The sequence below is a fragment of the Falco rusticolus genome, chromosome 3, assembly GCF_015220075.1.
Source record: "Falco rusticolus isolate bFalRus1 chromosome 3, bFalRus1.pri, whole genome shotgun sequence".
NCBI classification, from domain to species: domain Eukaryota; kingdom Metazoa; phylum Chordata; class Aves; order Falconiformes; family Falconidae; genus Falco; species Falco rusticolus.
The window spans coordinates 11,296,905-11,311,179 of NC_051189.1; the positions used below are offsets into that span (position 1 = coordinate 11,296,905).

The following is a 14,275-nucleotide window of genomic DNA, read 5'->3' on the forward strand; positions in this document are numbered from 1 at the left end:
TGCAATGGGGGTGGGAGGAAGGGCAAATGGGGAAAGGAGGGCAGGGAAAGGAAAAGGAACAGTTTAAAACAGACATGTTTACTGTCAAAAGGGGAGTGCTGTTCAAGTAAGATAAATCAAAAGATAAACTTTGCAATGCTGGTCATGCCACAGACCTCAAGCCACTTTTCTATATCACACCTTCATGACCTGCTATATGTACCTCTATTAAAAATGAAAAACCTGAAACCAGGGAGAAATAGTTCCTTCTAGGATCACACTGCTGGTCAGCAGCCAAGCTAGGAAAAAACCAGGCCTGACACTGAACACTCAGCTTGTTGTTCCATCCATTATAACTCAAAAAAAAAAATAATCTAGATTGCAGCAACAACCAAGGGATACAAAACCACAGCCAGAATCTTCTGGTGTCACAGCAGACATTACTGTCTTCTACATTTCTCCTGCAGAATCTGAATGTTGTTGCCACAGTAAAGTGTGACAATAGCCACTGAAGTAACACAAGCAAACATATTCTGAATAGATGCTTAAAATTCCACTTGGGTTTAGCCTTTAAAGGCTTACATTTGCTTAGAAGTGGTACACAAGTTCTCCACCTCAACGGATGGTGCCGATCTTGATTCACTCCTACAAGACAGTTGGAAAATTTTAACAAGAGAACACCATGTAAATTGGTTACCCCTCTTATAATAAATGCTAGCATCTGTTCTGAAGCAGAAATGCGTACATTTCCCCCAACTGTTCTGTATTAGCTCAGGAAAAAGGGAACTTGCAAAACATTTCAAAGCCAAGAAAAAAAGGATAAGAAAGAAGTCATTCAATTACAAACTTGCAGTGAGAGGAAATAATTTACCATTTAAAAAGTTGCGCTGGTTTTCCAAAATTTGGTTAATTTCATGGATCCATAACTGGCGGACTCCTGGACTGGCAGAATGCAAAATAAAGGTCTCCGTGACATCGCCCGTTCTTGATGTTAGTGCAAATTTACATGGATCGCTGTCCACATTTTCCTCCAGGGAAAGGCAACTCACCTTCACAACAACAAAAAAAGAAGATAACTTACTTCATGTATTTTATGAGAAACATACCTCTAAAATCTCCTTCTCAGGAGCGGAGTCATATGTTCAAATAATGACCACTCTTCACCTCAGTAAAACAAAACCATAAAATGAAGGATTACAGTAAACAAAGGATTAGTATACAGGTGAGCCTGCAAAGGAGCTCCACCACCTGCCCACACCAAAGGCTTCTGTTGCAAATACAGCAACGTCTTGGAATAGGCTGTCCAGCCGGTAGGCAGAGAACTGAGGCGAATTAAGGGAAGCACCATCCACACAGAACATCTCACGAGGAGGGCAGGTGGGCCCTAATATTAGTTTTTGTTTCAGGGAAAGCTTGAAGTGGGGGTGAATACTTCTTGCTTGAAGAAGAGCTGACATGTCAAAGAAGGTGACGCTACTTACAAACGTTATCTACGCATTTGGACTGATTTCAGCTGAAACTCAAAAGAAGGGATACATAAAGAGTTATTATCTTTACTTGCAATGACTTTGCAATGGCATGTACACATAGTACAGAGCCGAAGACTGAACTCTTTGTGAATGCTTGTCCAGCTTTGTACAAGAACATCTGTTTTGGAGCTTCAAGTGGGAACCATCAGAGCACTGGGATCCAAAGATTTCCATTTATCAGAGTGAGTAGAAATTCAATAGGAAGTAATTTCAGGAAATGACTGACACCTCACTGTCCTTTATGATTGCACATCTAGATGTCACTAGTGACTCCACACTGAATCAGAAACTGTTACCTTAGCAGAGTTTGAGCAGGGGACACAAAGACTCACACACAACAGTTACCTTGATACTGTTTTTAAACAAGAATCCGGGCATGGAGAAACCTTTCTTTTTATCTAGCAGCTCACTGAAAATTACAATCTGCTCAAACAGGAAGACCCGTCTCTCCTTGCAGCGTGGCAGAAGTCCTGTGTCCTGGTCTGTAACCAAGAATGTGTCCTGGAGCAGGAGCTTACCCTGGGCTACAATTTTACCCTAAACACAGAAGGAAGCAGAAACACATTTAGTGCAGTTCTTCATTTCTTTCCCCAATCAACCTTTTCAAGTAGATGCTCATACCAAAATAGCTTTGTGTATTTTCCAATTTCTAAGTGTCACTGACCATTATATATATTCATTGATCCTCCTAAACACAAGACATTCTTATGCCCTTTTTCAAAATACAAACATAATCAAGAAAAAAACCCAACAAACCACTAAATTCACTCCATCCTTTTCAATCCATAGTCCAGTTTGAGGCTTGTAACAAAAGGCTTTTATCTCTCTGGTCTAAGTAACTCCCACAGTAACTCATATATTCTTCCAATGTCTTCCAGGGTGCCAAAAAGGGGAAGAATTCAAGTTCACACATGCACCACAGAACAGAAAGGGCTTTGCAAATAGACGGTGTGACTACGGTCTGGCTGATGCATACTGCTTCAAAAGCCGTTTTCCATCTCTTCTAGACTTAGCAAAACAAGAAGGGCTTACAGTTGCCTCAGGCACTTCACTGACCTTAGCCATTCCTCCTTCATCTAGACTACTGAGGTCAGGTCTGCTTACCTGCTTAAAACTGATTACTTCACTATTTTGCAAGTTGTTTTGCAGGACTTACGTAGCGTGACTGACACAACAGGTAAAGTTTCCCAGGAAAAAGTCCTTGGTAGGGCTATGACTTGATTTTTCATTCCCTATTTGCACCAGCTAACCAGGTGGTGAGGGAGCACCCTATCTCATTTCTCCCCACAACATTAACAGTTAATTTCTAGAGAATCTGACAAAAACTAAGCAAAATCCCAGCCAACTTACATCAAATCCTTGCAGGCGACCAACATTCATCATGTCGTTACACCGTTTTGGTACTATACACATGACCTCTACAGCTCTCTGTTCGAGACAAATAGAAAGTCAAAGCTTTACTTTCCAAATGAGGTAGCAACGTAACATTTTGTTTCATTTGCTATTGGTTGTTTTAAAATAGAAATGTGAAAAGCCAACACTTATAATCAATTTCTTAAGAAGATCAGAAAAGTGTTTCTATCAAAACAAGTTCAGAGTAAGGAGCATTCAAATCACCAAGAGAAAACGTCTCATGTACCTCTAGTTCTGTTGTGTCAAGATTAGCTTTTTTAGAGTATTTGAGGAAGTCCTGAAAAAGGGAAAAAACAGTAATAAGAGTTCTTTTCTCATTAATCAGCAAAGAGAAATATTAGAAAATTTGAATTTGATATCCTCTGTCAAAGAATGACAGACTGCAGAAGACACATAGAAAAAATTTCTTTTTAAAGCTTCTTGCTGCAGTGCTTTCCCCCTCTTATTTTTCAAGATTTATTCACTATTTTGATTTAACTCGTATAAGAACATGTATTAAGGCAATACACAAGGTTGCTCTTTGGTAAACATTTATGTGATATTAAAATGGTTGTAGATGTAGACAGAAAAGTTACGATGAGTCCAAACAACTTGTATCACATTTACACTTGAAAAGTTGTGAGATCCCTCTCCCCTTCATATGACATTGCATGACTTGAGTTCATCTAGTCTTTTAACTGTTAAAAGAAAAAGCAGAATTCTGACCAAGCTATTTACTCCAATTTTTATAACTATCTGAATATGCTCAGAAGATAATCCTATGACATTGCTTACTAATCTGGGTTCTGTTTGGGAGGAGCGTGGAAAAGCATCAGCAGCATTTAAAAAAAGAAAATGTAACTATTTACACAGATATTAAATCATTCATCTCAACACCAGTTTACCTTTAGTAACAGCTGGTATTTCATAATTCTCTGCACAGGTTTTATTAGCAAATCTGTGAGTTGAAGTCTGTGGCCCAAGCGTTGCTTTAGATCCTGAGGGTTGTAAAACAAACATATTTTTTTTTTTGTTCATTCAGTTAGAAACAACTTTGTTTTGTTGAGTTAGAAACACAGCAGGATATATCATTATTAATGGCTATCAAGCAGGAGTTGGCACAAGTCAGAGCCGAATCTAACCTTCAGTTAGCAACAGCTGGAGTCCTGCCCCTTATCTGTATAAGCTTTGTTTCCAAAATATTCCCCTTCTTCTGTATCTTTTTTTGAAAAGATTGTATAGTGAAATGTAATTATTCAACCGTAAGTTGTATACAGTCTATTTTTGACAGCGATCCTTGCTCATCCAAAAATTGCCTCTTCATATAATATGCACTGTTAAGTGCCTGGGCTAGGGCTAGTAAAGATGAGACTCTACTGATTAATTACTATCTTACACCTAAACTTTAGCTGTCTTCCCCCAGAGCTTTACACATCTCTAGGAGTCTGTATCAGACTTGAGAAATCAGAACAGAAATGGCAATAAATTATAACTTGAAGCAGTAACAATAGTATGTGCTGGGGTGTTTTTTTTTGTGGTTTTTTTTTTTTTTTTTTTTGTCAACAGATCTGGTATATGATTTATACACACCCTTCACCTTGCGTACATCCTCTCTCAGGAGCTTACCTCAAAAAATGTATCAATGTATTCTGAGACAATGTGCTCAGACTTTGGTTTGTTCTGGCAGTAAACTATGTACATGTGCAACCTTCTCTCCTAGAGGAACAAAGATACAGAACGATACATCATCATCATCAAGAAAAAACACAAGCCAGACTGAACTAGAGTATTATTTTAATAAGTACAGCTGTTCAAAAGTATGAACTTAAAAGGGTCCTTCTGAGCAAAAAAGCCATTACATATGCACAAATTACAGATCTGAAAGCACATATATTTGGGATTATCACAATGATTTTAGAAGGCAACACAAGTCCAAAAATTGCTACAGTTACAAATACTCCTAAAACCCAGGTGTTTAGATGATAGCTCAGCAGGTCCCACAACAAAATTAAGTATGAAAATGGTTATCTTTATCTTTTAGCAAGAGCAATGGATGGAGTCTTTGAAAAACATTTTTTCTTTAATTTTAATAATCTCATTATTATTCTAATGTATTAGAATAATGACCTCTTCCTGTTAAGCTGTACAGAGTAGTCAGGAGAAACCTCTCCAGTCTTCTATTTAATACCAGCTGTCCTACTGGAGTTTGAGAGGGGATGTAGAGTATGTAGCTGGAAACCGTAGCACTAGTATTTTTTTAACTCTGATTCTGTATTTTGTGCATGTGCTTTCAACACCAAGGCAACAATGAAAAAGAGAGAGAGCATAACTTCAGCCTTTAAGATTTATTCTTGACTATTGACCTTGCTGGTTAAGAAAACACATACTTACCATATGTATTACCTATTTCAAAATCTTTATCATTTTGCTAGGATTGGTTTGCTGTTAGAGGCTTTGCTGCTCAAAAACTTAGGGAGTACTGACCAGCGAGGACAAATGGAAAGCAAAAACCAAGTAAGATGGAGATTGAAAAGGATGCAGAACACAGACTAAGATCAGGAACTGAATCGTCATGTTCTAGCTGGTAGTCACAGTTTTTCTAGAGGATGCTGTAATAGCATCACAGCTTGCCTTTCCATCTGGAGTGGTAAGCGTGCCTTTCATAGTCAAGTCAGTTACAAATATAGCAGAAGAAAGTAAACCAGCAATCAGAAACAGGGAGAGTTACTTCCTCCAGGTTTCCCATTTTCCCAGTGCCAGAATTCTCCCCTCTCCGCATACTTTCTTTTTATAAAATAATCCCTCAGAAATGTAACAGCTCATTCCTCATTATTAGTCCAGGCTTCCAGTGTTACTGTTTGATTAATGTTTGGTTCTGCACTCTTTTGGTACCCTGGTATTCACTTTAAACACAGGCTCCAGGGAAAATCTGAAACCCATTAAATCTGCTTTAATCCAGTCTGCCTTGAGTCTTTGCACACTTGCACAAACAATCATATTTAGCAGGCAATTTCCCTTCTGCTGTCTTGTGTGATTTGGAGTATCTCGAGACCTCATCTCAAACAGATACTAAATTGTATTTCTACACAAGGAAACTGCAAAAGGACTGATTAACAGCATGTTTGATGCGTCCTGACTTTTGGTATCTAGTTTCCAGATAACTAGACTTCATCCGATTTCCTTCTGAAGTGTTACAATATCCACATGCATCACATGATCATTCCTTTTAATAAATGAAAAGTGGAAAACCAGGGACTTGTGTAAAGCTATAAAGGGCACCGTGCTGGACTAGAATTTAACATCATGAATTTCTGACCCTCTCAGTTGCTTCCCCAAGTGAAGAGGGAGGAATCTCCACCACTACTGTGAGTCTCAGGAGAGGAAAGGATACAGAATAAGGATGCATTGAAACCAGAAAGAAGAATGAGCCCCTTTCCTATTTTTGGTTCCTATGTTCCATGGTACTACATGGATACTGGGGATTAGAAGGCAGGTGTCATACGAAATGACAATTCCTTTGCACAGAACTGGAACTGAATTGAGAAATGAGGCCTTCATTCATATTTCTTCTCCACAGGAAGATACTGGGGACAAAAACTAGAGCATTTACTTAATCTATTTATAAACTCTTATAAGCTCTCTCTTCACCTCTTACAGTGAAGAATGTTTTACAGCACTTTCTTAACCATGTTGTACCATAGATAAATCCTTAATAATCAAACATGTACCAGCGATAAGGGTTTTCCAATGACAATGTTTGCACTTACATGCTTAACAAACAGGGATCCCAGCTTTTCTGGATCTTCAAGGCACTTCTCCAACTCTCCTAAAAAGAAGCTGAACATAAACAGAGTAAGTACTTTTTTCTGATAGCACACACCATAGCAACATGTAGTTGCAAAGCAAAGTGGTCTTACTGCAAGGTCCACTTTGTGTGCCCTATCAGTAGCTCTGGCTATTAATGTATATCCAAAATGACAATGTTAACAGTGTAATATTTTATTACAGATTTCCAAAAGGATGCACTGAATCCATGCCAAGATGAAAAAATACTGGTGTTCATTAATAAAATCCTTTAATTTCATATATTGGTTGACACTTTTTCTCTTTCCTAGTCTGAATGCCCGAGGTGCTCACATTGCCATGCTAATCCCAACAGATTTTTTACACTGTATTCTTAGAGAAAACATTTTTAAAAACAACGTACAAACTTCTTTACATAATACTATCCATACTAAAGACTCAGCTGAAGCACTTGCTATATATAAGCATCCTTGTTTAAATCAAATCTTCATACCAACATTTGTAAGCTGAATCTACAGCACCTATAACTCAAAGCACAAGAGCAATTGTATTTATTTTGTATCTGAATATTCGAGGGAAAAAATCTCAAGTCAATCAAGTATTTTTAGGTAGAATTGTTCAGCAGATGGTTTTCAAGTTAATACATACTCTCTGTGCCAGTCATAAATCTGGTGAATGTTTCCGAATACAATCTTGTCTTTGCCTTTCATGTCATCAGGTACACCATCTTCCTTCATAAGTGCCATGTAACCCTGCAACAGTCCAAGGAAATTCACTGTGAACGTTTCAACTTTAATAAAAAAAAAAAAAAAAAAAAAGGTGAGTTGTCTTTTAATCCCCCTTTTCCCAGCAGCTGTCCAAATTGCTCATTACAACAGCAGGCTTGGGACACAAAAATAAACCAAAAACCTGCTCTATAACATAGCATAACATAGAGCATAGGCATAAAAATATCACAAATTGGCTTGAGGTTGTCTACACAACACTGCCCAGTGCTAGCAAGATGAATTCACTCGAGCTAATTTAGCCATGTGACAGGCTCAAAGCATAGAGGAAACTTCTACAGCCCTTTTCCTTATTGTCCGAAGCAGCTTCAATGCTTTGCCAGGTAGAGCTGTTACCTAATACATGTCAGAGCCGCTGAACTGGCTTCTGTGCTCCTTTGCTCAGTGTTTCTTATTTCAGCCATCCACACTAACCCTCCCCCAAAATGTGTTGAGGAAGACAGCAACCACACTGCGTATGGGACTGCACTGCACGGACTACTGCTTGCAGTATGAGCAAACAGAACGCCAAAAAATCTGAACATCAATTCTATTAGCAAGCATTCTGGCTGCAATAACGTTCCTTTTACATCTTCCCATACTCCCATCTTCTCTTTTGTATATAGTCATTTCACTGTGCAATTCTATCACACAGAGCTGGGAGTCTTTTTAAGTTTTGTAATATTCATGCAACTCTATTCCTTCTATTTTTTCCTAATACTCCTATTCCTAATTAGTCAGGCCTGGTTTTAGTTTCCAAGTTTAGGTTTCGATGTCTAGCATTTTCACCAGGAATTATTTTGTCAGTTTACAAAAATACATCTGTTCATAGCCTTCTAATGCACCCTTTAAATACTATAAGAAGACTCTCACAATACTGATCTTTCTTTCCCCCCCTCCCTTTAAAACAGAGTTTAAGAATTGAACCTTGTTAGGCTGAAATTCACTGTCATGCTCATTCTCTCTATTCTTCCAAATGCATCTTGTTGCTAGCTGAAGACTGAAGGGAAATGTGTGATGTTGTCTCATTTAACAGAAGGGGAAACTATGAAGTCTAAGAGAAGCCTAGCAGTAGGAAAGGAAGCAGGGCTTTCAAAACCAGGATAGCTGCTCTCTATGCTGAGCTACAACACTTTTTTTAAATTCAGTTGTGCTAAATAAAACCATATAGTCTAAGATATCATTAGAACAGAGGTAGTGATCTTAAAAAATGACAAAACTACACTCTTCAGAAGAGCACTGAGGTTCGCACAATAACAGGAAGAAAGAAGAGAGTAAGATTTGATGCAGTATTTCTAATATGTTAAAAGTCTGCAGGAAGGAAAACTCGGAATGCAAGCACTCACATTTTCAGTTTCTTCCTTTGCCTTGTGAAAAAAATTGTGAGGTTCAAGTTACACAGCTGGTCAGTACCACATTTAAAAAAAAAAAAAAAAAAAAAGAAAAAGCAAGAGAATCAAAAACATCATACCTCAACTACATAGCCCAGATCTCGTACATAATCTCGCTCGGTCTCCACTAATTCCTGTAAGACGTAGCTATAATGGAAAGAAAATGGTGAACATATATTTCACCAAAAACCAAAAGAGATTCTTAAAAAGCATTAATAGCATTGAACTTTCTACACATTTGCAGTCATGTGTTTGATAAACAGAGCTGGAACAGAAGAATTAATGCACATTCTTTCTAAGCAAGATGCTGCTTTGACTCTGGAACTGGAGCAGGCTTACTTTTGTTTATCTCAAGTCAGGTGTTTTCTTACATGTGTCATTAAAATTAAACATTGAACTATTGTTTAAAATAAAATGCTATTATGTCTCTGGTCTGGAGACTTAAGTATATGACTTGTTATTTCTACCCACAGATTTAAATAATTTTGAAGCCAGGCATGTTTTTGTTCTACCATGGTAACAGTTTACTGCTACGTAAAGAAATTAAGAGCGTGGTGAAACAGAACAAGGGGAATGACCAGTTTTTTTTAAGCCTAACAGCCCTCTGAACACTTAAAGATCAGCATCCTCCTGAGTAACTCAGAGATTGACATGTGACAGAAATCAAACACCAGTATGACTGAAATTCAACATCTCAGGAAATTTAAACTGTAACTAATGTTTGAGAAAAAATTTTTTCTTTGCATAATGTGACTACATGCTTGACACCTAACACATCCTCCCCCTTTCAGACTAACAGCTTCTCCTTCCAGTTGAAAATGGACTTCCTTTAAACATTTCATGTCTCAAAACACTGTGAAAAACAGAATGAAAATGTGGTCTTACTGTCGCCTTTTTAAGGAGCTGGATTTTCTTTCTTCCATCTCATCTATGGGTGATGAGGAGGACAGAAGAGAATTATCTGAAGGGTTGAAGGATGGACTGCTACTGTCACCTTGATCTACCAACAAGGAACTTGGACGGTCCTCCAGGGCCTGAGAAGGTTTTCAAGACAGAGAGCAACAACGATTTATTTCCCCTTTGTTGACAAGAGACACTTACACGCAGCTGTATACGGGAACCTATGGGAGATCCATTATTGTAATGTATCTCAGCAAAGGAGGTCTCAAGCTTCTAGGAAATCAGCCAACAACTTGGCTTTCCAGGACAGATAACCTAACTGTACAGAAGCACATTTCAGATATGTCAGTCTTTCCTGCACAGGAAAAGAACAGAGTTCAGCTGGTTTCATCAGGAAGGGCTGAAAGTCAGACTAACCTGCTCAGGATGTAAATACTTCTATAGTGGAAGCTACACAGATATGTGCTTACTGCCAGGGACTAAATTGTATTTGTTGTACTTTGATTCTGGCATATGGAAGTTACTATCAATAATAAATAGGACATCTTTAAAGGAAATAATTTTGATGTTGTATTTTTTAACACAACAGAAGTGACATCCTTTGTCAAGACATTTTATCATAATAACTAGCCAATATATTGACTCATTGAAGAAATTAAATGACTTCTACGCTGTCAATGTTGCTCTTGAGCTTCATGACAGTTCAGATCCTAAGAAACAGTCCCTCTCTCTTCTGCCAGATACACTGTCTCCCTTGTATAGACTACACAGGCTTCTATTTGTATAAAAGATGGAGAAGCCATGGGAAAAACAATATCAACAAGCTTCTGTGAAGTATTTACTGGACGACTTTGATTCAAGCCCATAACATTGGATCAAGCTACAGTTACATATCACATTTTCCTTGCATGTGATACAGCCTTTAATGGAAGACACATTTACTTCACCAGGGTGGGGTTCAGCTGTAATCTTTTTCCTTTCCCTACAAAAAGTAAAAAAACAATAACGATATGACTGGCCCAGAAAACAGAGGAAGCTGATCCTTGGCTAAAACTGTGAAATGAGAACATCTCCATCAGGGACTATATGCATGGATCATTAAGTTATATCCACTGCTAGGCTGCCTCAAAGATGCATGGGTTATCAAACTTCCAATTTGCAAAAGACTGTGTTGAGTTTTGCCACAGATTACTGGTTATTCACCCTTCTGGTGCAAAAGTAGTAAAAAGCAAAGTTAATATTCTAAAGAGAGCGCAGAAATTATTTCATGTAGTTATGTGAAGTGTAAGTCTTTCTGAATGAGGAAAGATAAAACAGAAACTAAATTTTCTCATTCTGAAATTCAAAGCTGCTTAAGTTTAGAATGATCTTGGGAAATATCAGCCTCTGGTAACATGGGGCTGCCATGCTGCAATTCTCTGTAGTTTTCACAGCAGCACTTCTACTAAGACCAACGGGGTCTATGTTGCAAAAGCAAGACTTAAAAGGTTTTGAGGGAGTCAGAGAATTGCTGAGGGACCTCTTGAGACCATATAGTCAAACCTCCTTGCTCAAACAGGGTCAGCAATAGCAGTTTTTCCAGGACTGGTTCAAGCTGGGTTTTGAATATGAAGGAGGTCCTGCCTGGAATTATCTATACACCCTACCCTTTGTCAATAAGCATCTTCAGAAACACAGAAAACTTAAAAAAGCTAAAACAAATTCCTCCTACTTATTTCGTTAGCAAACAACAAAAGCAAGAAAGGAGGCGCCACCATACAAAATGATCCTTTTACTCTTTTAATTATTTCTTCATTATCACATTACACCTAAAAAGCAGCTAGATAGCATAGATGTTTCTGTGTGAGGGTTATCTGCTTTACCATTTCACCTTATTAGGTTTGCTATAAATTTTGTTTCAGGGATCCTTCTCATAAAGGTCTACCAAGCTAAGACACTGGGTCTTCATATTCATTTTACTGATAGGACGTTTTCTTTGTACTAACAGGACATAAATTTCCTGCCATCTCCCTTCCCTCTTATTGTTTTTTTCTTTTCTACATAGCCATTTACCTATTCAGTAAGTGCTTTTACAAAAGAGGGCATATAAATGACCCTTACACCAACCCAGAAAGCAACTTTGGAAACAGACATCAAGTTTTAAAAGTCAAACACATGTAGCTTTTCTTTGAATAGCAAGTCAGGACTTGAAGACACAACTGCTTTAAATGCATGCATCTGCCAAAGTCAGCCTCACCATTTTACTTTTGACGAGTTCTTCAATTGCACTGACTAGTTCTGCAGCACTGGGTGTCTCGGAGCTTGTTGGCCGCACCAATAGTCGAGAAGAGGTCTGTGCAATGACACAAAGGAAGGAGAATCCCAGAGTTAGCCTGGTACATGCTCAAGTATCAAGAGGCTTCCTTCACTTCTCTGTCAGACAAAGGTACTCAACAATAACTGTCAGTGTAATATAACACTAATACCATCCCTTCCGACTTGGGCAACTGGAATTGCAAATTTTAAGTAACCCCCATAGAAGTTAAATGCTGGGATAAAAACTCCTGTTCCTATATGCAACAGAAGTCAAGGAAGTATCCTGCATCTTGCTGACTATGATAATACCTGACAAATAGCTATAAAAATCACCTGAGCCGACCCAATGGACAACGAACTGTTAATGTATTTTATTGCTGGTTAAACAAAGCAACAACTGCAGAAGAGTAACAGGAACAAGAAGACTTGACATAAAGGGGCAAGCATCACTGAGCTATGAAAAAATACACCAGTAACTCAGGGGCATTTACTTTTCTAAAGGAGCTGGGGTATATTGCCCAGATTCAGAGGGGAAATTGAGCTCACCCATTCCTTGTGCCATCCATTTTCCCCAATGGTATGTGTAGAGCACAGAAGATCTCTGGCCTCATAAGCTATAAAATGCCAGTTTATAGATACAACTGAAGGTAAAAGGTGTTCACAGTAAAGGATTCTGGGAGAGGGCCATTAAGTTCAGCCTCAGTAATTTGCAAACAGTGTCGTTTGCATATTACATTTATCATTAAATAACTGGAAAGTAGAAACAGGGCGTAATATGAACCTTACTTCATATTACAAACAGCACAGTGAACATCACGTAGCACAGGGTAAGCTGTCCTGCAAATGTTATCAACAAACCGGACAAAGAAATGGCACATATAAAGACTTAACACAAGAGGTTCTGCTCAAATCAAGCATGACTGTAACAAGGCTCACCATAAATCAGTACAAAAAAAGAATATACAGATTTTAGGTAGCTTGCCTTGTATTTGCCTTATTCGGAAAGGAAAACAGGGGTTGGGTAAGCAAAGGAAATACAGACAACTTTAAATGGAAAGATATGGGAACTGAGCCAAAGCAGAGACAGAACACAAGTCAACATAATGCTGCATCAGAGTTTATAAAAAGAGAAAACAAAAAGCAAAAGTAATTAGTTTCATATTAAACACAACTGTTCTTGAAACGTCAATACTGCTTATCCAAAAATTAAATGCAAACAACTTGCAAACTGCCATCAAATGCAAATCCATGAAGTGTGCAATGATTCTACTGAATGGAAGAATGCATACTGTGCAGATGAGCCCTTAGGGGAGAAAATGGTTGTGTTATTTAGTGATACTAGACAAATCAGCATGGCTTAACACACGACGACTGCATGCACACCAAAACCTGAGCAATCCCACAGCTGGTGTGCCTTTTAAGCAACTGTAAGCTCCTGACATCTGAACGTTGACCGTGTTTTCCAAAGTTGCGCCTGTATGTGGGTTTTCACTTTGCCTGTGGAGCTCAGCTTAGCTTTACAGAACACTGACAGTGTTGGAACCAGACTCTGGTCAAGGTCCCTTCTCTCTGTTATTGCTCTAGGGGAGTATATGGGGTGTGACTGTTAGTAAAACTTCAGAACTGGTTTGTTTCCAGTTCATGTGGTTGTATCACATACTATCTGAAAAAGGAGGAGCTGTAGAGATGAAGTCTGCCTGCTGACGTACTCTGGGAGCAGAATACACCTCTTGCCCAGAAAACAAGGGAAGGTAAAGGCAGCAACTGAGCACGTGCAAGTGCGAGATGCTGCTGTAGCCCACAGTGGGCTGGGTAGGGAGGGAGAAACCCAGAGAGCAGGGAGTTTCCAGCACAGAGCATAGACCACGATCCCTGGAGAGGAGGAAATGCTCACAGTGAAGCACAGATGAAAGCCAAGCCTCTGAGGTCACGGAAAGGAGGAGACATTCCTTGGGATCCAGAGGAGCTGAGCAACCCAAGAAACCACCAAGTGTGGCAGGAATGTGAAGGAGGACTCCACCCAGAAGGCAGCCAACTGGGAATTTGTTTGCAAGCCTTTTATTAAACAGTAACTCCATCAACAGAGCCAACTGACTTCTGCTAGGTAAAACCGCTCTGGCTTCTCACTTCTGTGTTCCAATAAAGCATTTGCTTTAGGTACTGGGAAGTGGTGGTTCATCTTGGTGTGTGAAGTTCGGGGAGGCATACACAACCTAGCAGG

At 38.8% G+C, this 14,275-nt stretch overlaps 1 protein-coding gene across 4 annotated transcripts in view; it reads right to left on the reverse strand.

Moving 5' to 3' along the window:
* TRIO (trio Rho guanine nucleotide exchange factor) overlaps positions 1 to 14,275 on the reverse strand; it is a 254,719-nt gene that overhangs the window by 16,944 nt on the left and 223,500 nt on the right. For 3 of the 4 annotated variants that reach the window (XM_037379282.1, XM_037379280.1, XM_037379281.1), the window contains exons 37-47: positions 11,996 to 12,091; positions 9,745 to 9,893; positions 8,940 to 9,006; positions 7,353 to 7,456; positions 6,668 to 6,737; positions 4,527 to 4,616; positions 3,806 to 3,898; positions 3,148 to 3,198; positions 2,859 to 2,936; positions 1,854 to 2,045; positions 851 to 1,028 (exon numbers count right to left, since the gene is read on the reverse strand). In XM_037379282.1, the coding sequence (XP_037235179.1) occupies positions 851 to 1,028; positions 1,854 to 2,045; positions 2,859 to 2,936; positions 3,148 to 3,198; positions 3,806 to 3,898; positions 4,527 to 4,616; positions 6,668 to 6,737; positions 7,353 to 7,456; positions 8,940 to 9,006; positions 9,745 to 9,893; positions 11,996 to 12,091 (1,168 nt within the window). Of the gene's footprint in view, positions 1 to 850; positions 1,029 to 1,853; positions 2,046 to 2,858; positions 2,937 to 3,147; positions 3,199 to 3,805; positions 3,899 to 4,526; positions 4,617 to 6,667; positions 6,738 to 7,352; positions 7,457 to 8,939; positions 9,007 to 9,744; positions 9,894 to 11,994; positions 12,092 to 12,600; positions 13,161 to 14,275 lie in introns of those variants that run through there. The other variant, XR_005103017.1, reaches the window with a different exon arrangement.